Consider the following 27,369-nt stretch of genomic DNA (forward strand, 5'->3'; position numbering starts at 1 on the left):
GACAAGAAATTCCCCTTACAGAAAACGGTCCCACATCAAGACTACCAGTAGCTTCAAGAAGCGGTAGGCACAAGCCTGCAGCTTTGTTTTGGAAGCCACAAAGCCGAATGAAGTAATCAAGTTACAAGAATAAAAAAGGTTTCTTACCCAAGAGTGCCAATAAGAGACCAAGAGAGAGAAGCAGGGAGGCTTTCATGGTGACTGTTCTTGCTTGATAATCCAAGGAGGAAATGGCTCCTCTCCTTAGCCATCTGGAGTTTTACCTGTCTTTCAGGTCCAAAGTCCAGTCATTAACTGACGTCGATATAGGCAAAGGCAATTCGTTGTTAGAATCTGGCCATATACCACAGACTGCTTCCCTCTGGAGATGACCTGAACCCAGCTTCAAGATGATTTCCTTGACTCAAAGTCCAGAACAACTCAGGAATGCAGAGTTTCCTCTAGAAATCCTTGCACGGTTAGAGGTGAGTGTGTTTAGTTAATCCCTTTATATCTTGGACACGGTTGACCTTTGCTTAAGCCCACTGTGCCTTTAAACACTCAGTAATCTAGATGCAAATGATTGTCTCACCTCCACCCCTATTAATTGTTTTAAAACTAAAATTTATTTTGTGTACCTACCACAGTGCTCATTTGGATATCAGAGGACAACGTGTAGGGTTCTTGATCCTTTGCCATGTGGGGTCAAGGGATGGAACTGGGTCATGAGCTTAGTGGCAAATGCCTTTGCTACTGAGTCACCTCCACAGCCCTCACCCCCCTCCAACTGCCAGGAATTCCATTTTCTCCACCTGTGGTTCCAAGCATCCCTGATTGGTATTTTGATGTTTCCACAAACTATTTGTGACTTGACTTCTGTCATCCTTTGCTGTGGACTTCCACTCTGGGCTTCTCTCGGTGGTCACCTCTAGAAAGTTTATTATCACATCTCCAAGCTCTCCCATGGCTCTCAGATGTCACTTTACCTGAACATAAACCCCAAATTGTCATGCCCCTATTAGAAACAGGCTTGCAGGTCATTGTGGAAAGGACCCCCTTTCCCACAATCAGCTTGGGTGGCCAACTGAGGCGTTCCCTATTTTAACAAGGGGCAAGTATTGAAATTGACTCTTCTTTGAATTTGAAATTCGACATGCAAAGAGAAAACATGGGAGGCAGAAGAGGCCGACAGATCTCTGTGAGTTGGAGGCCAGCCTGGTCCACCATAAACAGTTTCAGGTCAGCCAGGACTACCTAGTGAGGCTGTCTTCAAAAACAACAAAAGCTAAACAAAACAACAGAACAATCACCATGTGAAAGGGGAGAGAACATCATTGTCACTTTTCCTTAACATTTAAGAGAGGAGCTGGAGACGCGGCTCAATTAATAGCGGGCTTGCCTGGCATGTACAATAAACTGGGCATGGTGTCACATGACTGTAATCCCAGGACTTGGAATCAGAAGTTCAAGGCTCCATCTCTCTCACACACAAAAAATTATAACATGAAACTAAAATAAAAGCATTCCTTCCTTGCTATTAAAAAAAGGAAGGGGAGGGGAGGGGAGGGAGAGAGGTAGGGCAGCAGTGTTTGCACTCAGGAGACAGAGTTAGATCTCTGTGAGTTCGAGGCCAGCCTGGTCTACAAAGTGAATTCTAGAACAGCAAGGGCTACACAGAGAAAACCTGATGCAGGAGAATTGTCTGTATTCTGTCAATCATATTTTAATAAAACGCTGATTGGCCAGGCAGGCAGTATAGGTGGGAAAACAAGACAGGAAGTAGAGGTGATGCAATGAGAACAGGAGAATTCTGGGAAGCAGGGACCTCCGCCACTCCTGCGCAGACCACCGAAGAGGCAACATGTAAGCTGTCACACTGAGAAAGGTACTGAGCCCATGTGGCTAACATAGATAAGGATAATGGGGTAATATATGTTATAAGAGTTAACAAGAAGCCTGACCTAATGGGCCAATCAGTTTATAACCTTATGGAGTCTTGTGTGTGATTTTCTTTGTTGCTTGCTGGCTTGTTGGGGTACTGGGCAGGACAGATACCCCAACAAGCCGGCCCTCGTGTTACAAAAACCTGTCTCAAAACACTCACCTGGGTAAGACACTGACCCTCAGAAAAGCTGTCCATCTAAGAACTTTGGAAAATTAGAAGAAAGCTCACCCCAGTATGAGTTGGCACTATGGGTCCTACAGTCTTTATCTACTGTCACCTCCCTTGAGTGTGTCTGATGGCATTGCCCTGTGACCATTGCGGTCATTGTCCATTCTCTCCCCTGAGAGTGCTCCAGTTTCCCAAGAATAAATTCACCCGTGTTCTACACTAGGCTCCGTGTGTCCAGCTCATTTAACCAGAACACAGGGAGCTGAGAGGAGGTTAGAGCGACGCCCCATTTAGAGCCTCAGATTTAGATTGGGGAAGACTGCTGGGTGACATCAGTCACAGTAGTCATCTCTACCAAGCATCAGTGTGCTCACCTGTCAGCCAATGGGCTTCCTCAGCCCTTTGTTCTCCTGCCCCTGCCTCCAGAGCCGCCTCTGTCACCTGATTAGGCCTTCTTAATCCCTTCCTTTCTGAAGGTCCAGCCCCACCCAGAAGAAGACATAACAACAATTCTCAGGACTTTTATCCTGAACCTGAACTCTATCCTCAATTTAAAAATTATATCAACGCCCAAAAGCTCCTAATGTCCCCAAAGTCTCCACCCAAGAAGATGACAGAGGGCTGAAGAGATGATTTAGAGGTGTCAAAGGGGCTCACTGTTTTAACAGATGGATGGAAATCTGTTCTCAGTGTGCTGGTCAGAAGGCTCACAACTGACCCTGTAACTCCAGTTCCTGGGGAATCCATGCCTCTAGCCTTGGTGGGCATCTGCCCTTAAAAACAATAAAAAAAAATAGATACAAAAAGAAAAAAAAACTATGATAAGGAGGCTGGGAAAATGGCTTAATCAGTAACGTGGGAGACCTTAGTCAAGACCCCAGAATCCATGCTAAAAGATGAACACAACAGTGAAGGTTTATAACCCCCGTGTGGGGGTGGGGCAGCAGATCCTGGGGCTTTCTAGGGATCACTAAGGACTAGCCAGCTTAGTGGAAAAGGCGAGCTCCAGGTTCAGTGAGAGACCCTGTCTCGAGAAAATAAGCAGGGGAGCCCTAGAGGATGCTCTGGAGCTGGACTTACAGGTGGTTATGAGCTGCCTAACTTGGATCCTGGGAACCAAACCTGGGTCCGCTGGAAGAGCGGGAAGTTCTCTAGCTGCTGAGAACCCTTCATCTCTTCAGCCCTTAAAATGTTTTGCTATACCCAGTGTGAGGTAAAGTCATAGGCTTGAGAGTAGTCCAGGAGGCCTTGAAAAGTGACATGAAATTAACAGAAAAGCGTCTGGCAGGGAGGAAGGCTGGAGTTACCCCTGTATGCTTCCTATCTCTAGAGGGCTGTCTAGGACTTCTGGGGCGACTGATTGAGGCATAGAGCACCCTTCATAGATCTGAAGGGGATTTATGGCACATTACAATATCAAAAAGCACACCCCTGGGTGGAGATTCAAATGCTTCAGACATGGGACATATGAAGTTGCTTGCAGAACTACAGATCTCAATGTTAGAGAAACATGTTAGAGAAACCCTGCACTATCCAATGACTCATACGGCCTGCCTATGGCAATGCAGGCCCCTATCCTTTGCACAACAGTGTGACTGAGTGGCTAACCTCTCTCGCTACAGTCTCTCTGCTTCTGCTGCAACCGCGTGTTCCTGTTCAGTTCCCTGTCCATGGACACAAGACCTGGAACTCCCAACAGGTGCCCATCAAACCCTGACAGCTATCGATATCCAAGACTCACCATGTTGTGACTGTTACCCTCAGCTTGAATGGCACCAGACTTTAAAATCATCTTATTCTTTTTCCATATTCTCCTTCTTTCTTCTTCTTTTTGTCCCATACATTTTTTCTCCCCGAGACAGAGCTTCTCTGTGTATCTTTGGATGCGCCAGGACTCACTAATTAGACCAGGCTGGCCTCAAACTCACAGAGATCTGCCTGCCTCTGCCTTCCGAGTGCTGGACTTTAAGACGTGTACCACCATTGCCCGGCTGTTTTCTTCTTTCTTTTAAATTTTATTTCGGTTCTATTTCTTTTTTACAGATTATCTTTAATGGGATCTAATTTATGATAGTAGATTCTGTGCAGTTCACTTGTACAAGGGACTTTGATCACTGGTAGACACGTGAATTCTGCAGATATACAACCAAGAGACTCTGGTCCCTGCTCCACCCCAGCCCCAGGCCACTGATCTACTTCTGTCATTTGCATTTTCTAGAGTTTGACATAAATGGTATCCTACCCATGTGCTGTATTTTCCCCCTTTTGGTCTTTTAACACACTCATTTGTATAGTGTGTCATTTATATTTATATAGTGTATCATTTATATAATGTGTGTCAATAAATCCTCATTTCTGTAGAGTGTTCTAGGATATGAATTTACTGTGGTTTTTTATTGATAAGAAAAAGCCCTAAGCCAAGCAGTGATTTAATCCATATAGTTTCTGTGTGGTTATTTCAGGAGTCTGGGTGGCTGGGAAATGGACAAGTAGCCTCCTACAATATCCCAGTCCAAATTTTCCTATTTTAAATTAATTGTTGTCTTCTTGTTTTGGAGTCCCAAGAGTTCATTACCCATTTCTCCCTCCATCCATATGTATGTATTAGATAGGGTCTCACTATATAGGACTATATAGGAAGCATGATAATCTGAGTTCAAATTCTCAACTTGCATGTAAAAATCTGGGCATGACCACACATGCCTTTAACCCAACATTGGAGGGCAGAGATAAGAGCCTGTAGTCAGACAGCCAGTGTAGCCAAAGCAGCAAGCGTCTGGTTCAGTGAGGGACCCTAACTCAACAGAATAAGGCAGAGAGCAATAGAGGACAAGACTCAACATTCTCCTCCTAACATTTGACCTTCACCTGTGCCCACTTGGGCACATGTACCCACAAATTCACATACATGCAACATACATATATATCACACATATATAACATGTACATAAAACACACACCTAAAAATTTAAAAGTAAAAATTAAAGATCAGTTTTTTTTAAAAAGAGCACACATGTGATACACACACACACACACACACACACATATGTATGCAAACACTCACACACATCAAATAAAACAATAAATCCCAAAAATAGTTAGCAACAACAACAACAAAAATGCCAAGGAGGGGTGCCTGCGACATTCTCACACCAGAGTCTGATGCTGCTGCCATATTGCTCAGTGGGAATATTTATTATGACCTTCTGAACCACTTCTGTGAACACTGAACAAAGACTATGACCAGGCAGGGATGGAGGACTTGCTAGCCCTTGTCCCTTGACTCTTCCCTGGCTTTATCTGGAAAAACATAGGCAGCAAGACAATCAGAGAGGCTGGACATGGTGGCAGATGCCTTAATCTCAGCGCTTGGGAGGCAGAGACAGGAGGATCTCTGTGAGTGGAGGCCAACCTGATCTACAGAGGGAGTTCCAGGACAGCCAGGGCTATGATAATGAGACCCTGTCTTGAAAATCAACTCCCCTCTGGTGTGGGAAGTCCTTCTGTATATGTGTTGCTTTTATTGGTTAATGAATAAAGAAGCTGCTTTCGGTCAATGACATAACAGAATATAGCCAGGCTAAGGGAGATATAGAGAGAGAAGAGGTAGAGTCGGGGAGGAGTCGTGTAGCTGCCTACAGGAGACAGATGCCTTCGGCTGGAGCCCACCAAAATTTTGCCGGTAGGCTACAACCTCTTGGTGATGCACAGATTAATGGAGACGGGTTAGCTTAGGATATAAGAGCTAACTAGAAATATGCTTAAGCCATTGGCCAAACAGTATTGCGAATAACATAGTTTCTGTGTGATTATTTCTGGTCTGAGCAGCCGGGAACAAACAAGCAGCCTCCTACCATCCCCTCCATTCCAAATAAAAGCAGAGTAGTCATAAAGTCCTGAAAGTGTGAACCAGCAATCACTTTGTCTTCTGTCCCTTTCTAGCTGGACACAGTCCAGACTCCAACATCCCACGATTACTGAACCTGTTCTTTCTATTGCTGCATTTTCTGTGTGGTGGAAGCTCACTTCTTACCAGGCTTACAGATTCTTGAGTCTCTTTATTGACTTCACCCTAAGTGAGTGACAGTGTCGTTTCAGAAGAGCAAACTCACTGCATTTCCTGCATTTCTCTGTGGGGAAGGAACCCTGGTTCTGGACTATGATCCAGGAAGGTAAAGATTCAGTCTGGGGAAGTCCCAGCCAAGGGCTATGAGCTGGAGGCTAGCCTGACCCACACAGTAAGGCTCTGTATCAAAAGAAGATAAAGCAAGAAGGGAATAAGAGGCACGTGTGTAAGTACCTGTGTGCATGTGTGTGCATGTGCGTATGTGTGTGTGTGTGTGTGTGTGTGTGTGTGTGTGTGCCCGCACACATCGAGACATAAAGTTAACACTAGGTGTCACTTCATCACTCTCCACTTTATTGAAGCAATTTCTCTCGTTGAACCCAGAATTAGCCAATTCTGGTTAGTCTAGCTAAACAGATTGCTAGGAGGAGGTGGGGGCCCCTGTCTCTCCCCAGTGCTGGGATTGTGGGCGTCACCGTGCCTACTGACTTTTACAAGCCTCCAGGGGCAAAAGCTTTACCCACTGAGCCATCTCCATCTCCCCACTCTCTTCTTTATGTTGCTATTTGCTTATTAATTTTACTGTGTTGTTTTGCTTTCGCTATGTAGCCCAGGCTGGCCTTGACTGTCGATGATTCCCCTTCTTAGCATCCTGATTGCTGGGATTGCAAGGTGTGCGTGACCACTCTTGGCTCAAAAGAAGCAACTAAATAAAAATGATATTTTACTCTATCATGCTTTTTGTCTTCTCATATAATTAAAACCAAGACAGGAAAAAGAGATGATTCTTATTAGTACAACCCTTCTATATCTTAATTATTTATCTATAAAGAAGAGTACCAGAGTTATTTTGCCCAGAGAAAAGACGTTATAGGTAGGTGACTTTGCCAGGATCAGCTAACAAGAGGGGGATGTGTCTGTAATTGTCTGCAAAACAGAACTATTCTTTGGGGATGACCAGCAAAGATTCTATTGGCTATTGGCTATGAAGAGTGATGTCCACGTTCCACTCTGTGTGCGTGTGTGTATGTATATGTGTGTATGTTGGTGTGTGCATGTATGTGTGTATATGTGTGTCTGTTTTGTGGTGTATATGTGTGTATAAGTGTGTGTATGTGTGTTGATGTGTGTATGTATATGTGTGTATGTTGGTGTGTGTATGTACATATGTATGCATATGTATGTATGTGTGTGTACATGTGTATGTGGGTAAACGCAGAAGGTCCTTATGTTTACAGGGCAAACATTTTACAGACAGTTATCTCCCCAGCCCCTTGCTTACTTTTTGGAGACAGGATCTCACGTAGCCCAGGCTGGCCTTGGATTTACTGCAGCTGACCATGTATTCCTCATCCTCTTGCCACTACCTCTCAAGTGCTCAGACTGCAGGCAAGTACCACATGCCTGACTCCCAGCAGACACTGAAAAGCATCTCTGTCCAAGATGAAGCAATGAGCAAGACTGTGAGACCTCCGTCTCCCTGGAGCTTCCGCGAGTTGATGTGCAGTGAGGACCGGCAGCACACAGCAATGGAGTAGTTTCCAAGTGCTAAGCGCTGGGAAGGAAATGGGACACAACAGGGGAGTGACGTGTGGGGTAGGAGTGCTATCTTAATGGCAAGGTTGGCAGGATCTTCTCACAGGAACTGGCCGTGCGCTAGACCTGCGGCTCTAGAGGCCTCAGGAGGAACAGAACAGCCCAGGGTAGAGGCATTTCAATTGTATTTTAATAAATAAAGTCTACCTGAAGATTTAGAGTAAATCAGTCCTACTGCTCAGCCTTACAGACCAGGTTATGGTAAAACACACCTTTAATCCCAGTAGCCACACTAGTTGCCATAGAAACCGGGCGGTGCATATCTTTAATTCCACTGATGAATGCCTTTAATTCCAGCCTTAGAGAGGAATATAAGACAGGAGGAGAGGGGGAGATGACTCTCAGAGACAGTCTCATTCTGAGATCCCTGGACACAGGATCTGAAACCTCAGCTGTTTCAGACTGAGGTCAAGGTAAGAGCCAATGGCTGGCTGTTTTGCATTCCGGATCTTCAGGTTGAACCCCAATTTCTGACCCCGAATTTTTATTAATCGTGCCTTACTCCAGGCTGATTCATTAGACAGCACAAAGGCTGGGAGTCTAACAGCAGATCTGCTGGTTTGAGGAGCCCTGAGGCTTAGTGGGCTGGGAGAAGGTATTGTCAGAGGCGGATTGGGCCTGATCCTGTAGGACTTCCCAGGCTCTGGCAAGCAAGGAGGACTTTAGCCTACTACAGCTGTCTCAGTACAAGGATGGCAGAGGCCTTCTTTGTCGCCTTATCTAAAGGATTAGCTCAGTCAGTGGACCCTATCCAGCCGCCTATTGTCTTTATTGGTTTAGTTGACTGTGGTCCCTCCCTGTTCACCTGGTCTCCATCCCTCAGAACAGCTGGCAGATAGAAAGCTGGCTCAGTAAATATTTATGAAAATGAAAGAATGGGTGGATAAATGCTGTGGGCTTTGCTCTGGGTGCAGGGAGCAGGAATGCAAAATGAGCAAGACCAGGAGCTGAGGCTGTGGCTTCACTGGGCGTTTGGGTCATTTGCTCTCCAAAAGGGTGTTGTTAGCTCGAATAATTCATAAAAGAGAAAGTTCAATCGCTGAATACACAGGTGGGAGAAATGCTAAAGGCAGGCAAATGCTAAAAGAAAAATTACTCTAGTTTTACTTGTTATTATGTGTGCCTGTGTTCATGCCTCTCTCTCTCTCTCTCTCTCTCTCTCTCTCTCTCTCTCTCTCTGTGTGTGTGTGTGTGTGTGTGTGTGTGTGTGTGTGTGTGTGTGTGTTGCAATATAACCCCCTCTGGCCTGGAACTTGCTACGTGGACTCATTGACTTCAATCTCACAATGATCTCACCTATCTCTGAACTGCTGGGACTACAGGCTAGGCCCCATTTAGATGAAGTAGTTTTTAAAATTACATTTACTGGTGGTTGGGGGCGGGGTGCACAAACCTAGAGAACAACGTTTGGGAACTGGTTCTCTCCTTTCACCACGTGGGTGCCAGGAACGAACTCAGGTCAATAGCCTTGGACACAGAGGTGGATAATAAAGCCACTTTACATCCCCTGGGCCATCTTGCTTATCCCTGGATTAACGTTTAAGGGTGAGGACAATGCTTTGTCCTTATTGTTTTGCCGGTAAACCTCCTGCTGGACAGTAACCTAATGACCTTCCTGGCCCTGAGAAACATCTCCACCCAGGGTTGGAGACACAACTCAGCTCACATTCTTTTGGTGAAAACCCACACAGCACAGATTAAAGAGTTAGAAACAGTATAAAAGAGCCATGCTTCCCTACCCCCCCCCCCCACCCAGTGCTGGGGCTCGAACCCAGAGCCTTGCACTTGCTCAGCAAGCACACTACCCTGAGCTAAACCCTCAACCTCAACCCCTACAAAAACAGTCTTGCTTTGCCAGGAAATAACCTTCCCTGAGCGAGAAGGGCAGCCAGTGCCCATTGTCCTCGAGCAGCACATGGAAAGAACATGCTGGAAGGAAAGATGAACACCAAATGTGATGTGTGGGGCAAAAGAACCATTTAAGTTTGCTCATGGTGGCTTTGTCTTCCCACATGGAATTATCAGGGTTAGAGGGAGATTCAGATACCAGTCTGTGGGGGTTTTGGGTTCCCTTTGCTTTATTTCATTGAGACAGGAGTTTACTCTGTAGCCCAGGTTAGCCTGGAACCCAGTATGTAGCCCAGGCTGGCCTCAAACTTGTATATATTTTAGGTGTGATCTACCACACCTGGTTCAACACATGAGGCTTTTTCACTGGCTGTGCGTCCCCAAATTTCTTGGCCTTCCAGAGGGGCAGGGATTTGGCCTGTAAATTTTACCAGTTCACCCCACTGTGTCAGTCAACTCTTAAATACTTTTTATCATATCATGATCGTTTTAATGCACTACTTAATTGCATTTTATAATCTATCTTCTAGAATGGAATTTTCTAAAGGTTCTGTAAAGGGGCTTCCCCCAGGAAGCTTGACTTTTCACTTCTTCCTCTTCTACTTGCCAACTGGATTTATGAAAAGTCTGACTGAGATTTAAAAAACAAAAAGGTGAGTGGGTCTAGGGATGAAAACTTACCCTCAGGGTGCAGCCTGGCCCTGGAGGAAAGACGATAAATCACAAACAGACTGTCTCTACTTTCTGGGGTTCGTAGTCATTCTGGTTTGTTCCTGTCCACTCTCCACAGTCCAGTCATCCAGAAAAGAAGACTTGGGGTGTGTTTCAGCCAGAGTTGAGTCACACTGCACTGAGGCCAAGAGGCTTTCAGGTCAGCAGCGGGTCACATAGATTCAGTGTGCGTGTGAGTGTGTGTGTCTGTGTGTATATGTGTCTCTGTGTGTATGTCTGTGAGTGTATATGTTTCTCTCTGTGTGTGTCTGTGAGTGTATATGTGTCCCTGTGTGTGTGTCTGTGAGTATATGTGTGACTGTGTGTGGCTGTGGTATATGTGTCTCTGTGTACGTGTCTGTGACTGTGTCTGTGACTGTGTCTGTGTGTGAGTCTGTGTCTGTGTGTCTGTGTACGTCTGTGTGTGAAGCTATGCCTCTGAATTTATTTCAGTTTTTCTGATTATACAAGAGGAAATCCTAGGCTCATCAAGCATATCTCCAGTCGTTCTTGAATGCAGATGTAGCTCTCTTCATAGGAGATCTGATTTCGGGTAGGGCCTTTGGCAGTCAAAAATGTCCACCTAGACTCAATATTCTATTTTTACTATTTTTATTTTATAACCACTTTCTATTTACAGCCAAGAAAAGTAGTTCTTTTCTATTTGTGGTTGTGATGTAAATTTTAAAAGCAGTTCATAGGACCAGCAAGATGGCTCAGCCAGTGAAGGAGCTTGGTTCCAAGTGTGAGGAGCTTGATTCCTGGAACCCACAGACTCCTTCCATACATGTGCTGTGATATGCATGCACACATGCGCATACACATATGTATGCACACACACAAATAATTGAATGTTAAAAATCACAAAGAAATTCATCTAGATCTTCAAAACTGCAAGTGAATTTCAAGCAAAATATTATGTAATAGAGTGTGGAGGGGATTTGTAGTTTGTCAAGAATCCTGAGGTTAACCAGATGTGGTGGTACATGCTGTTAGTCCCAGGACTCCAGAGATAGGGGAATTTCTCTAAGTTCAAGGCCAATCAGGGCCATGCAATGAGACCCTGTCTCAAAAAAATTGAAAGGGCCTACTTCTGGTGTGCAGATAAACAATCAGACAAAACACCCATGTACATTTTTTTTAAAAAAAAAAGATTAGTAGTACAATTGTCAACTTAGTTTAAGCTTTGAGTGTCTTTTCTAACTTTTTTAAAGATTTAATTAATGTTTACTAGTACTCTATTAGCATGTATGCCTGCACATCAGAAGAGAGTATCTGATCTCATTACAGATGGCTGTGAGCCCCCATGTGGTTGCTGGGAATTGAACTCAGGCCGTCTGGAAGAGCAGCCAGTGCTCTTAACCTCTGAGCCATCTCTCCAGCCCTTGGGTGTCTTTTTCTGTATCATTTTGCTCTCCCAGGACACGTTGGTAGGTAGTCAACCCTCCTTTGCGCTGGGTCGTAAGCATGGAAGCGGGTCGGAGAGGAGAGCCCCTGTCCAGCTCAGCCCTTGCGCACTTTCCTCTTATAGTGGTGGGAGGGGACATTTTTCATGGGTTACATGTGCTTTTCTCTGGTTGTTTCCCTGTAGGGTAGAAGGCCTCATCCCTGCCACCTTACAGAGAGCCCTGAATCAGAGCTTCTCGACTTCAGGCAACCATGTCTTATCATTGGGATTCTTTATTTGACTTTAGGGTTTTTTCCTTTTAATTTTTAATTTTTATTTTATGTGCATTAGTGTTTTTCTGCATGTATGTGTGAGGGTGTCAGAACTCCTAGCACTGGAGTTACAAACAGTTGTGAACTGCCATGTGGGTGCTGGGAATTGAACCCAGGAGCTCTAGAAGAGCAGCCAGGGCTGTTAACCATTGAACCATCTCTCCAGCACTCCACTAATCCATAACTATACCTTTTATATTGTTTAGAAAAGGGTGTCAGCTTCCTGGATCTGAGGTTATGGGTGGTTGTAAGCCACTTAACCACTGAGTCGGGTCCCTACTATCAAAGTTTTAGTGGAGAATAGACACCGTGGACAGAAACACAGTCCGTGAACTCTCAGAATTCCTCTTAGGGGAAACGGGTCCTTCCCTGTAGCGCAGTGAAGAGCAGTTACTGGGCCTTGTCTGCTGTGTAGGGATAGAAATGAATAGGTAAAAAGAAAACAACTTATTCTCTGGTTAGGCAGCATCATTCCCTTTCTGACACTGGCCTTTTGGGGTGAGGCACTAGGGGAACATTACGGGTCAGGTGCTAATTGTGTAAGGCCAATGGTTTTCAACCTGTGGGTCCTGACCCCTTTGGGTCGAATGATCCCCTTTCACCTAAGATCAATGGAAAACACAGATATTTGCATTACCATTCACAACAGTAGTGAAGTAACAGTTATGAGGTAACAATAAAAATAACTTTATGGTTGAAAGGGTCACAGCATCAGGGAGGTTGAGAACCACTGCTCTGGGCAACACGAGCCACCAGGTCAGGCCAAGTGCTCAAGGTCTGTGTGTTAGAGAATGGGGTATTTGGATTTTTATTTTTAGCCTTTAATGCTATGTGTTGGTCAGCAGCCGCCAGGCAGGGTAGGATCCGAAGACATCCCCACCTCCACCCCTGACTCCCAAACAAGGCTCCTCCCTCGAGGCAGCCCTTCTCTGGTTCCAGTTCCTCACCAGTGCCTCAGTCAGTGCTCTGCTTTGCCCTAAGGCCAGTTGCAAAATTCATATCACATCTCTCCCCCAGAATGCTCCCTTTTCGTGTCTGGGGAACCTGAGGAAGGAGATCTATGAAGAGGTGGGAGGTGAGGCTTCTGCCCAGGATGGGTTGCATTCTAGCTCTTACCAAGTCAAGATGCCCTCAATACACTTCCTTGCAAATGTTTGCAGCCCCTTGGGGAAAAGCTCCTCCCCTTCAATAGTAACTTCTTAGAGAACAGCTCAGCCATTGGGTTTATGGACCACAAAGCTAACGACCCATGGGCACACTGCCTGACCCCTCGCTAAGTGGAGATGCCCTAATGCTCTACAGGGCTGGGTCCCCACGTGGACCCAGCATGGGGAAGGAAACAGGGTAATTTCTTCACCCAGGGAATTAAATGCGAGCTGAACCCCACATCGCAGTCACAGCACGGACTACCAACATGCAAAGCCTTGTCCTCTGGTGGTAAAGATGGACCAGGGAGAACTCTCGTTCACAGCGAATGAGAAAGGAACACATGCAACCAAACTTAGAAATCAAGATGGCAGTGCTTCAGAAACGCCGAAGTCGACATAGAATCACTCTTGGGCCCAGCAGCTCTGTTTCTAGTTAGGTACTGGAGAAATGAATGTATGTCCACACGAAACTCACGCATGAATACTCATGGCGGCATCCTTCATAACAGCACAAATGCAGATCAGCCCAAAGCCTCGAGCGCCACCTACCACAGAGACAAAAGCCTGAGTGTCCATCAATTAGCTAATAAACAAGGCATGGTTTATCCATATGAAGGTTGTTATTTTTCCATGAAAAGGAATGGAGTGAGTACTGATAACTATGCTTTCTGGCTGGCTTTCATTGTCAACTTGTTGCAGCCGGGTCTTCTGAGCCAAAAGCCTAGACTGAGGAACTGCCTAGATCAGATTGGCTTGTGCCTATGTCTACGTGAGAGGGACTGTGTTGACAATTATTTGATGCAGGAGGGAGGGCACAGCCCACTGTGGGGAGCGCTATCCCTAGGAAGATGGTCCTGGGTCATATAAGGAAGCTAGCTGTGGTTGGAGCGACGGCTCAGCGGTTCAGAGCACTGGCTGCCCCTCCAGAGGACCCAGGTTCAGTTCCCAGCACCCATATCAGGCTGCTCACAGGAGATACAGTAGCCACACACAAATGTGGGCTTGAAAGTAAAACCTTTTAGAGAAAGAAAACTAGTTAAGCATGACCCGGCAAGTGAGCTAGCAAACAGCAGTCCTCCATGGTTTCTACATCAAGACTGTGTGAGTTCCCGCCCTGGCATTCCTCAATGACAAACTGTATCTTTGAAATGTACGCCAAGTAAATATTTTCCTCCCCTAAGTTGCTTTTGGTCAAAATGGGTTGATTTTATTTCAGTTTAGTTTTGCGCAGGACTGGCTGTCCTGGAACTCACTTTGTAGAGCAAGCTAGCCTGAAGCTAGAGATCTCTGCCCGACTCTCTGCCTCGAGTGCTGGTATTAAAGGTGTGTGCCCATCACGCCTGGTTTAGTCAGATTGTTTCATCATAGCCACAGAAAGGAAGCAGAACATGACACTATGACCTTGAAAATGACAGCTAATGGAGAGAGGCCAGACACGAATGCTGCATTTCATAGCAGGGCCCCAGACCTTAGCACAGCTGGCTCCACGGTGGAAGTACCATTCAGGTTGTGAGACTCAACGTATCTACAACATGGTGTTGTAGACAGCACCACCTGCCAAAACGAAAACAAAGGCCTAATCCATCAAAGTCCATAGTTAGTGTACTAACCTTGCCTTGTGGCTTCTTTAGTTCTGCTCTGGCCAACTGTTTTTGCTAACTGAAATATGTCAACTCAGGACAACGATCATTATGCTTAAAAGCTTACCTTGAGAAAGGCTCAGTGCTACCCTGGGATCCTGAACACCCAGTATAGTCGCTGTCAGGCTAATGTTTTCTATTGGCTTAAACTCCCAAGTTTAAGTTTAAGTTTAAACTTTTAAGTTTAAAGTTTTTAAGTTTTAAGTTTAAGTTTAAGTTTTCTCTGGGGGCCACTCCACAACACATATGGTAGGATTTTATTGATAATAAATGTCCAGACAAAGGTGTAGGGATAAAACATGGGTCAGTAGGTGCCTATGGCGGGAGGAGACTTCTTGTTAGAATGATGGACAGGGTCTAAATTGATTCTAGAGATAGATACAATGAGCCTCAGTTACTGAGTTAGAGTTATAGCTCAGTGAAGGCATAGAGAAAGAAGAAGAAGAGAGGAGAGGAAAGGATGGAGGAAGGGAAAGAAAGGAAGGAAGGAAGGAAGGAAAGGGAAGGATAGAGAAGAGAGAAAAAAGCTAATTTCAGAGAAGATTTTCTTGAGGCACTAGCTGCTTAAATGTGGCCTCCTGGGCTCTTGTAACTCCCCTGTAAACACACAAATGGCCTTTGAAAAACAGAAATGAAAAATAATTATTTGCATTTTCATTGAGGCCCAAAAGCAGTGGTAGTAATTTTAGCTTAATAAAATTCAACAAATGCAAGTGTGTATAAGGAGGGAAATTTGCTTTTCTGTTTAACTTTTGGCTACACAGGATATTTAGAAAACTCCTCCATATCACTTGTGAACCATAAAAGTTAATTGATCAAATGCCTTGACATAGTATAAAATCTGCATGTATACACTATTTTGACTTGCCATTATAAGCTGATTTTATTGTCAACTTGTCTAGACTCAAAGAAAACTCAAAAATCATCGCCTTGTGTTAAAATTTATTGCTGACACTGTTCCTGAAGTCCACAGCTCCTCCAGGAGCCATTCCTCTCCCCATAACAATTACAGGGGAGTTCTGAACAAATCTCTTTCCTCTGCATGATGTGGGATTCCCATCTTATGCTATGAATATGTTTTATTACCATAAAGAAGCTGTTTCGGCCTATAGCAGGGCAGAATATAGCCAGGCTGGAAGAGATAAAGAGAGAGAATAGGCAGAGTCAGAGAGATGCCATGTAGCTGCTCAAGAAGCAAGAGGTACCAAACCATGAGCCTCATGGTAAAATATAAAATAGGAGAAATGGGTTAACTTAAGATGTAAGAGTTAGCTAGTAATACAGCTAAGGTATTGGCTAAACAGTGTTGCAGTTAATATAGTTTATGTGTGATTATTCGGGTCTGAGCAGCCAGAAAAAGAACCAAGCCTTTTTGGCGGACATCAGCAAGCATTTTTTTTTTCTGGCTGATTAAATCAAATACAATTTAATCGACGTGTCCTGACGTGGCCCTCCTTGCTGGGCTGACAGTGAGCATCTCCTTGCTTAGGTTAAAGGTATGCGCCACCACCGCCCAGCCTAGTTCAGTCCTACTTTCTTTATTTAAATTTTTGAAGAAATTTACTCTGACGAGATAGTCCATTTCAACTGTTCTCTTTTTTTTCCTGACAGTTGTTTTCTTGTATTGTGATATGTCAATATTAATGCAATCTATTTTTCTAACTCACCTCTACATACCATGCTTTGCTTTCTTGTTTAATTGAATAATTCAGCTAGGTGTGATGGTGCACACCTATAATCTCAGTACTCAAGAGACAGAGACAAGCAGAGCTTTGTGAGTTCGAGGCCAGCCTGGTTTAAAATACTAAATTCCAAGCCAGGCAGGGCTACAGAGTAACACTTTCTCCCCACACCTCCGTGTTCATACTCCTCATCCCCAAATAATCTGTCCTGTGACTTAAAAGTGAAACATTTGAAAATGTTTTTCTTTTTGTTTTCACACTTACTATAATGGTAAGTTTTTTTTTTTTAAAAAAAAGAAAGAATGGAATGTTATGGTTACACCCATATGCACAGCATTTACGGTGTGTTATAACTGTGCCATATATAGTGTGCCAAGTAGCAGGGCAAAGCAATCAGAGCAGACCATACAGTCTGTAACAACTACATGATGCTAGTTAGCTTAGGGTACAAGAGGAGCCATAAGCCAGACACAAGCAAAACCATGGCTGTGTCTCAATTTAACGTCATGTATAGAGAGGAAAATTTAGCTCCTATACAGTTTTTTTAATGTCTTCTAGAATATGGTTCTATTTATTTGTTTTATTTATTTCAAATGCAATACTAAATCCTAGTTTTGAACCCTCCAAGAACAGACAGCTGCGGACTAACCCCTATAGCATTGCTTGTCAATCCTTGATCTTCTAGGCTCTCAGCTCAATGGAGACAATTCTTTTTTTTTTTAAAAAAATAAAATATTTCTTTATTATGTATAAAATGTCTTGTCTCTGTGTATGCCTGAAGGCCAGAAGAGGGTGCCAGACCTCATTACAGATGGTTGTGAGCCACCATGTGGTTGCTGGGAATTGAACTCAGGACCTTTGGAAGAACAATCAGTGCTCTTAGCCGCTGAGCCATCTCTCCAGCCCGGAGACAATTCTTACTCTCTGGTGTGAGCTTATCCTTGCTCAAAAGCATCTTGAAGACTGGCAAAGGGATGAGTGAGTGGTCACCATCTCTTCTAGGATGAACTAAACACCTGACTTCCAGTGGAGGTCACAAACCTATCTTCCAGAGTGTTTTTCTAGTGCTGGGATGAATATCATGATGTCTATTGTGTAAGTCAACTCTGAGAAGCCAGTTCTGGGGCAGCTTTTATAAACTAAAAAATAATCAGGTCCTGGAGATTTAAGTAACATGAAGAATGACAAAGCTGGCACTAACCACAGGATTCAGGGGTTGTGCTTTCCTCACCACAGCACAGCACAGCACAGCACCCCACAGTATAGCCCAGTACCCCACAGTATAGCACAGCACAGCACACCACAACACACCATAGCACACCATAGCACACCACAGCACACCACAGCACACTACAGCACACCATACCACACCACACCATAGCACAGCACAGCACAGTATAGCACACCACACCACACCACACCACACCACACCACACCACACCACACCACACCACACCACAGCACATCATTTCTAGTTCATCCAGACATTTGCCTAGTCTCCAATCGGGCTTTCTCAAGAATGAGGAGGGACTTCTGCCTTCCTTACAGAGTCTAGCCTCAACTGTCAGCCATGCTGTGCTTGCTGGTCAGCCTTCCTCCTAAATTCTGTAACTCCCGTGTTCTTCTGGTGTGTATTTTCAGAAGTGATACATGCCCTGGAAAGTGTAATAGGAAGAATATTTAGACCCTCAGTCTTGTTAAAATCCCTCACAGCTATCTAACCTTGGGGTACCATCTCTCCTCTAACTTTCAGTTTCCTTTTCCGCAAATGGAGTTTGGACCGAGTGATAAGTCATATCCAGCATTAGCCTCTATGAGTCAATTGATACCTACCATACTTTATTACATTAGGAGTGCCACATCCCTTTATTCACACAAGCAACAGGAAGTTGCATACAGGGGCAGGAAGGCCTGGACCCTGAACCTTGCTATGAGGCCTATAACACATTCTATTAATAGACATAAGACACGGAAATACCAACTTATAGACATATTCATAGGACAGCTAAGAGTAATTTATTGTCGTTGTCTTATTCTTTTGAGATATCTCAATCTGAAGCCTGGGCTGACCTTAAACACATGATCTCCCTGCCTAGGTTTCTCGAGGGCTACAGGCATGCACTGCCCTACCAGGCTTGAGACTATATTGTAAGCAGAAGCCAAGCATGTGTGTTTCCTACGTTACTACCAGCCACTTGCCATTGCTCCAAAATGAAGAGGTGAGACACATGTAGAGAATGAGAGAACGCTATTGTCACTCAACACTGACCACGGTGTCCAAGGAGCTGTCAGGCTAACCTTCAGTTATCAACAAACCTTTATTGTACCAATAATCACTAAAGCAGCAGTGTGTGTGCTTTGGGGGGGGGGATTGGGAATTGAACCCAGGAAAGCACTACATCTGAACTCAATTGCTAGTATGCTTGTCTCTTTATAGTGTGACTCTATTGTTTCATAGCTTAGAAGGCTGTCGGGGGCAGTGTGGCTTGTGTCCTCCGGTTCCACATGTGCGGTGTGGCATTTCATCTCCTCGGGTAACCTTTACCTGCCCCCAGTTACCAGAGCCTTGTGATCCGCCCAGCCAACCCCCTGCGCTGTCTGATGGCAGAGGTGGCAGGTGCCAGTGGAGAAGCCAAGACGGCACTGGTGGCTGAGGAGGGTTCCTGCCGTCTGAAGGAACTCCCGCAAGTGGGAGTTTGAGTCCCAGGCACTGGGGCTGACTGCTGACGGGCTTCTCGGGCATGAAGGGCTGAGGCGGCTAGGTCCCCCAGGAAACCCTGCTCAAACGACTGGAGGGACTGAGGTGGCCTACACTGCAGACCTCCCTTGTCTTGGGTTTGGTCGGGGGTGTCAAGAGCAGACGGTGCATGAAAGGGGCCTGGGCACCAGGCTGGGCCCCAGCTCAGCCCTCCGCTCGCTGAGCGTTGGGATAGACGCCTGCGTCAACCCCCTTGAGGCACGGCAGCCTGTCGCTGGTGCAGACCGCCATTTTCTTTTACCCCTTGGTGGAAGATCCCTACATGATGGCACACAACCCGTGCCAATGTGCTCAGTGACCTCTACGCCATGGGCATCACTGAGTGTGACAACGTGTTGATGTTACTTGGTGTCAGCCAGAGCGTGAAAGAAAAGGAAGGAGAGAAGGCAACACCGCTCATGATCAAAGGCTTTCGTGATGCTGCAGAGAAGGGAGGAACTGCAGCCACAGGTGGACAGTGGACAACCCTTGGATTGTCCCCGTGGGGTTGCCACTGCAGTGTGTCATCAGCAAAATGAATTCATAATTTCTGATAGTGAAATGGTAGGAGATGTCCTGGTGTTAACCAAACCCTGAGGAACCCAGGTTGCGGCCAATGCCCGCCAATGGCTGTGTAATCCTGAGAAATGGAATAAATCAAAATGGTGGTTTCCAGAGAAGAAGTAGAGCTGGCCTATCAGAAAGTAGTTCAATATGGCTACTCTAAACAGAACTGCTGCCGGCTTGATGCACACATCTAATGCCCAGGCAGCCACGGGTATCACAGGCTTTGGACATTTAGGACACTCTTAGCACCTCGAAAAACAACAACAACAAGAAAAAAACAAGTGTTCTTCGTCATTCATAATCTGCCAATCATTGCCAAGATGGCTGCATCGGCAAAGCCAGTGGGCAGTTTGGCCTCCTCCAAGGAGCATCAGCTGAAACCTCTGGGGGATTTCTGATTTGTCTGCCGAGAGAATAGGCGGCCCACTTTTGTTCAGAAATCAAATCTTCCAAGTATGGAGAGGGTCACCAAGCATGGATCGTAGGCATTGTGGAGAAGGGAAACCGGACAGCCCCAGATCATTGACAAGCCTCGCGAGATTGAGGTTCTACCTCGGGGAGCCACTGCTGCTGCCACTGCTGCTCTCACCCCTGATAATTCCAAGGCAGCCTCTGAGCCTAGTTCATGAAATGGAATAGCAGAAGTCTTTGGGAACTCAGAGCCATTCATTCCACACCCTCATGGACTGTTGGCGGGGGTTGACTTTAAGACCTTTGCAAGGGCTACCTACATAGTGCCTCCAGGTGCCCTTGCTAGTCCCATCAAAAGCTGCCTGTGTGTACATCCAGGGCCATAAGCAACCCTGGGGGAAATATGTGTTCATCAGCTGCGTGACTTGAGGAGCAGGACCTTTTCCCAAAGCAAGATGAGACTATTCCAGGTTGAGGGATTTTTCTTTGCACTGAGTTGATTCATTTCTGCCCAGGGAGTAAGATTATCATGATTATATTTGAAAAGACAACATGAAAAAGAATTTAGAGTTTGGCCCAATATATTGATAAGTCTAAATTGTTAGAGCTCCTGCTGATTTGTTGTCAAATTCATTATTAATTTTTCTGAGAAACCACCTCTTTTCTTGTTCTGGGCAAGAGTTGAGCAGCTTGTCCAGCTAGGGAAGGAAGACCGCAGCCCCTGACTTGGACTCTATCAATGATGTCTCTTCCTCTAACTCTGGCTAAGGACTGGAAGAGTCTGAACAAGCCTCAGAGCCAGGTGTTGGTGGTCATTAATACACTAAATCTTATGCTGAAAACTCCCGGAGGTTTAGTTAATAAAGAAAAGTTCTTATAGCTAAATAAATAAAAGGGGCTTTGTTGGAAAAGAACAAGAAGAAGAAGAAGAAGAAGAAGAAGAGGAGGAGGAGGAGGAGGAGGAGGAGGAGGAGGAGGAGGAGGAGGAGGAGGAGGAGGAGGAGGAGGAGAAGAAGAAGAAGAAGAAGAAGAAGAAGAAGAAGAAGAAGAAGAAGAAGAAGAAGAAGAAGAAGAAGAAGAAGGAGGAGGAGGCGGCGGCTGTCAGGAACGTGATTAAGAAAAGCCTGGCGGTATGTAGAACGCTAATCCCGCCCGGGGATAAGACCACTACCACAATTTAGAGTCAAATCTGAAGTAAGCTTGAATTAGATACTGGCCAGGCTGATGGACTCTGGTTTACCAGAAAATGGTGCCGAGTCATGATTTGCAGGGGCTTAAAAAGGCAAAATCCATAGTTCACTGCCTTTCCTGCGAGGTCCAATCAGGGGCAAGCATACATCCTGATGTACTCTCTGCCTGCATACCCCTGCCTACATCCAATCACAGGCAAGCATACATCCTGATGCGCTTTCTGCCTGAGTACTTTCTGTACGTCCAATCACAGGCAAGCATACATCCTGACATTTTCTGCCCAGTATCTCCCACCACATGTGAACAAGCACATCTGGTGCAGATTGGCTAAACAAACTTGTATAGGGGAGTGAAGACATGTGGCTTGTTATCTCCCATGAACCATTGCTGTCAGCATTTCAGAAACTCTATCTTTGGACGAGGGGCTTGCAGACCAGAGGCATTTTTGTTTCACAGACCTCTCAGGCACAGTGATTAAGACTTAACACAGAACTTTAACCCTCACAGACGCCAAGACCCATTGCTATTGCTTCATCCACAGTGAAGAGCACAATGCCTTTATTTAGTAATACTCATAGAGCATCAATCTATGTAAAATGTTTTCTTTTACATTTATTTCTTTATTTTGTGTGTGGAGAGGTACACACGCCATGGCTCAAAAGTGGAAGTCAGAGGACACTTTAGGAGTTGGTTCTCGTCTTCCATCATGTAAAACTCAGAGATAGAAACAATTCATAAAATACAGCAAAACAAATAGAAGGGAAATTATCTCCTCACAACAAGATAGCATTGAAACTGAGTACAAATTTTGGCTTTTGAAAAAAGAAAAAAAACCTCCTTGCCAATTTTAGATATTTTATATATTTATAACTTCTGCTGATGCAGCTCCCCTGCCCAGGCAGGATTGCAAATTCAGGGCTAGACTGCTTCTCTGATACTATGGGAGAGGTGAGAGCTGCTTGTAGGGTGTGGGGGAGGGGCGGGAGGGGCATGTGGGGGAGGGGCGCGTGGGGGTGAGTTTGTGTGGTGGTGATGTGTTACAGGGGTTACAAAGATCACAGGAAGTCCTGAGGAATTTAGAAAGGAACTGGCGAGAAAATGATGTGAGCCACCCAATCCCAGTGTGAGGAACAGGAGACGACGCCACAGGGAGAAATAGGAAGGACATTGTTTCCTGAGTAACCTTCTTATCACCAGGCTAAAAATAGACTGATTATTAAGTAGTGGTGCATCATCCAGTACAATCCCTCCTTCACCGGGGATGGTCACTGTGTCAGAGTAACATCTGTGACGGAAGTATAAACAAACATCAGAAGAATCAACACTCGAGATTTTTCTATTTTTTTTTAAAAAATTATTTAAATAACATTTTTCATTTATTTTACATACTGACCTCAGTTTCTCCTCCCTCCTCTCCTCCCAGTCCCCTTCCTGTTTCCCACGTGACACATCAAGGCAGGGCAAGGTAATCCAGCATGGGGAACAAGTTCCTGAAGGCTAGCTAAGCGCCAAGGACAGGTCCTGATCTCACTGCTAGGGGCCTTTCAAAGAGTCACACACATGCAGAGGGCCTACATCGGTCCTATGGAGGCTCCCTAACTGTTGCTCCAGAGTCCACGAGCTCCCACAATCCCTCCTCCCTCTGAAGAAACAGCAAATCTTGCTCCCGTTTGGAGGAAGGTGGGAAGTACATAGCCTTGCGGGTTTTGCCTTTACATGTTCTGGACTGATGTAATTTGTGGCCAAATTTGGGGATCCCAGGCATGGACCTGGTCAGTGTCCATTGTCCTGGCCAGTACTTAAAAAAAGCTTGCTTAAAAAAAAGTCAAATTTGGCTTAAAAATTATAGTAGTAGTTTTAGAAATTAATATGGCTAAGTGAAAAGCTAGATTAGTTAAGAAGTTCATTAAGGCCCCAAGGCTATTGATCAGTATTGGTGAGTTTCAAACGGAGGTAATTTTTACTCAAAAGCCCCCAAAGCTCCACACACCATGAAGTGCCTGTTTTTGGTTGCTTGCCTGTTTTTGGTTTGCTTTTGTGGTGCTGGACCTAGTACTGGCGGTTGAAGCCAGGGCCTTGTGCATACTAGGCAAGCACATGGCCACTAAGCTAAATCTCCAGATCTTTTTAATTTTTTACATGTTCAAACAGGATTCCACTAAGTTGCCTGGGCCAACCTTGAATTCATGGTATAGCTGAGCCTGGCTCTCCAGTGGTCCTCCTGCCTCAGACTTCTGAGTAGAGAGGCTGACAGGCCTATGCTATCAGGCCTGGCCTTTTAATTTGTACTGGAACCCAGCCAGCTTTGCAATATGCTTCTGACATTAAGTAGTCTCCACATGCTGTGTACTCAGGCTGACTTTGAACTCACGAGATCCACCTGTCCACGCTTCCCAAGTGCTGGGATTAAAGGCTGCGCCACCACACCTAGTTAAATGGCCACACACATGCCAATTCTTAAAGTGTCACTCAGAAGTGACACGTCTCGTCTTCATTCCCGGGCCTTTAGTCAAAGCAGGTCCTTCCCAGGGGCTGGGGAAGGGATGCTACCGCATGGCTGGAAGAAAACAAGCTCCTCTTCACCCCCGTCAACCACGCTTCTACTTTCTGCAGTTTTATCTCTTCTAGAATGTACTATAGATGGACTCGGTGTGTAGACTTTTATGTTAAAGAAAATATTTGAGTATTTTTTGTGGCTATGTATGTGTACTATGTGCATTCAGGAGTCCAAATGAGTCTGAAGAGGGCATCAATCCTGTAGAACTGGAGTTACAGGCAGCTGTGAGCTGTCACGTGGGTGTTGAGAATAGAATCCGGGTCCAAGAGCAGTGAGCATACTTGACTGCTAAGCCATGCCTCCAGCCACACAGCTTCCTTTTTTTCTTTTCTTTTCTTTTCTTTTTTTTTTTTTTTTTGTTCACTTAACACAATGCTTTTGAAATAGCCTTGTGGCAGCATCTCTGCCTGTTATACTAGTCTGTTCTTTTTAATTGCTTGGTGATGCATAGTTCTTCCACAACGCCACAGGTGCCCAACCTTTGGACACTGGAATACAATGCTTCATCTCCAAGTGTGCTGAGCAGCATTCTTAGCTCTCCTGTATGTGGTCCATGGACCACAGGTTAGACACGTGTGGTAGTCTCTCTCTCTCTTTGAGAGAGGTGCCTTGCTGGGCACCTCAAATCTGTCCTCTGACTCATGATTCAGACTGGGCTGGCCTTGAACTTGCCGTCATCCCTCCAGTGTACTAGAGTTATAGGCATGTCACCATTTTATTTTTTTATGATTCATGCACCCACTAATTCATCCTTGCTTTAGTAACTGTTTACTAGCTGTGGGCCAGACCTGAGCCTCACAGTATGATTCTGAGCTAACTGATCCCTTTATGTTGATGGGGGGCAGGCTATGGAAGGGGCCAAGCTCAAGCCACCAGCGACAGTGAATACTGACATCCAGGGTTCCATGTCTTTTCCTTCTTTTGGTGACAGGAGGTTCTTGTTCACCAGAACCAATATGTATCATTTCCTGATAGTTATAGAATGATTTCCTATGAGTTTTTTAATCTTTGCAACTTCCTAAGGCAGAAATTATCATCCTATTCCTCCGATCAGGATACAGAGGTTCAGACACTGAGGTAGACTCAGGCCTGCCACGGTGATTTGTGAAGAAATAGCAGGGAAGTGTAGAAGAATGTCTCCGACCAACTGATGGTGCTGGATGATTTGATAGCCAGTAAAAAGCGGCAGAGACATTTACTCCTGGTTTGGCTCTGTCTTTCTAATCTGAAGTTCCTGATCACTATGCCGAGGGTTGCATGATGTCACAAAGCCGTCTTCAGAGCCGAAAGCTGCCAGGGCTTTTACCTACTGACACAGGAGGACTCTGCCCGGGAGGATCACTACACCACACCCAGGATCTGCTCCCCAAGCTGGAAAACAGACGACTGTCTGAGAGTCTGAAGACACTTGGAGAACTTTCCATCCCAGCAAACTGCATCCTGGGGCAGAGGCTCAGCCAGGCAGAGGCACAAGTGGGTTAAACATGCAACCCCCCACCACTGATGTGTGGGCAAAAGGCTTCCTATCTTGGCTTTGAACCCATTATCCAAATGTTGCATTAGTCAAGATGTAGAAATTACCTTCCTGTCCATTGACAGATGTCTAAAGAAACTGGTATAGATGTATAATGAATATTACTTAGCACTAAGAAAGGGGAGAGGGGTCCTCTATTTTGAGATTGTGTGGAACTGGGGAGATAGTTTAGTGAGTGAAGTAAGCTAGGCAGAAAGATAAATATTGCATGACCTCCCTTGTATGCATGTATTAGCGTACATTATATGTGTGTTCACTGCTATTATGAAAGACCTGAGGATGTATGCAAAAGAGATTGCTAGGCTGGAAGGCCCAAGTCTGTAATCTTGGTGCACAAGACACTGAGGTGGGAAGGGTCTGGGTTTGGTGATAGCCCTTATTTCAAAAGGTGAAGAGAAGGGGTGGGGAGAGGAAGAATAAAGGGGAGATGGGGAAGGGAGCACACACATGTGCACGCACACACACACACACACACATTCTCTAGAATTCACACACAAACACACACACACACACATTCTCACAGACTGACCTAGCTTTGGAGATGGCCCTCTTGGCTGTGCCACACCATGGTGGAAGAGTTTGTATGTAAGAAAGAGGTCACAATCACAAAACTAGAGGACAAAGAGAGACAATGGGGTCTCATAATCTCTCCTCTGTGGGGACAGTTCTAATTGACCTAAGGCTCTTTACCTAGTCCCACTTATTAAAGGTCTTGCCATCTCCCCAAACTGCCACAATGAGGACCAAGTTTCCAGTACATGGATCTTTGGAAGCCCACCCATGTCCCGACCTCGGTCACATGGAGTCACGATAAGGAGAATGAGGGGTGGGTGGGTTAGGGAACAGAGAAAAGAAGGTTAAAAATGTAACTAAGATACATAAAAACTATAGTTAAGAGTGTATTAAATGCTAAATATTTGCTGAAAGATCTGACGTTACTATACAAACATACAAGGGATGACAGATTGATTTTCTTGTCTGTGCAGGAACTAGTTCCTTGTGCATACCAAACATCATAATGCACACCTTAAAGGCATACAGCTGTAGGAGACGTCTGCAGTTGTCATGGTTTCCAATGTCTGGCTGAGCTGAGTAGGAACAGGTCAGGACCAACATCAGGACCCTGTAAAAAGATCTCAGGGGGGACGGTTTCCTAGAGGCTGAGTGGAGGGAGGGGTCGGAGAGAGAGCTGGTACTGGCATCCAGGAATGTTTGATGAGCTTCAGCCTGATTGAGCCTGCTGACCAGATGCCCTCATGCCCCAAGCTGTGGTATTGGCCTCCACTGGTACCAAGGGTTTCCCCCCCTCTGTAAAGTATGTGAGAGGTGTTCATGGAAGCAACTAATGACATTAGTGAACATTTATAAGTCAGGCAGCCACATTCCAAGGCCACCATGATTTTAAAGCTCCACAGATTCTCAGACATGCTACTGTCCCATCTCCATGACAAGAGGAGTTGGCATGGAGTGGTCACAGGCAGCCGTCAGGAGCAAATGCCCAGTGTCTGACCTAGTTACACCCTCCGATTTAGAGACAGAAAGAATGTAATATCTGAATTAGGCCTTTGTCACTTAGGGTGGTCCATCCATCTGTCCGTCCGTCCGTCCGTCCATCCATCCATCCATCCATCCATCCATCCTTCCATTTACCCTCTCATCTTCTACAGTGTTTCTTCAGTTCCGGGCATTGAGAATGGAGAGGTGACTCAATGCCTCTCTTTGCTATCCAGAAGTCCACTATTCACTTCAGCTATTTAAATGACATGTTGGTTAAAAAAAAAAAAAACAAGACAAAACACAGCACAACTTACACACTCATTTGCTTGTTTTAAGAGAAAACCCATGGGAAAGATATTAATTTTATTGCATC

At 45.3% G+C, this 27,369-nt stretch overlaps 1 protein-coding gene and 1 pseudogene across 2 annotated transcripts in view; one reads left to right on the plus strand and one right to left on the minus strand.

The window, feature by feature from the left end:
• The window catches only part of Muc13 (mucin 13, cell surface associated), a 28,462-nt gene extending 28,158 nt beyond the window's left edge, over nucleotides 1–304 (minus strand). For both annotated transcript variants that reach the window (XM_087901335.1, XM_087901333.1), the window contains exon 1: nucleotides 148–304. In XM_087901335.1, coding sequence (XP_087757461.1) covers nucleotides 148–196 — 49 coding nt within the window. In that variant the 5' untranslated portion in view covers nucleotides 197–304. The remainder of the gene's footprint in view (nucleotides 1–147) is intronic.
• An 18,799-nt stretch (nucleotides 305–19,103) lies between these two features.
• On the plus strand, nucleotides 19,104–21,039 carry LOC125413232 (selenide, water dikinase 2-like; annotated as a pseudogene).
• Nucleotides 21,040–27,369: the final 6,330 nt, after the last annotated feature.

This window comes from Myodes glareolus, chromosome 2 (genome assembly GCF_982192425.1).
Source record: "Myodes glareolus chromosome 2, mMyoGla1.1, whole genome shotgun sequence".
NCBI lineage: Eukaryota > Metazoa > Chordata > Mammalia > Rodentia > Cricetidae > Myodes > Myodes glareolus.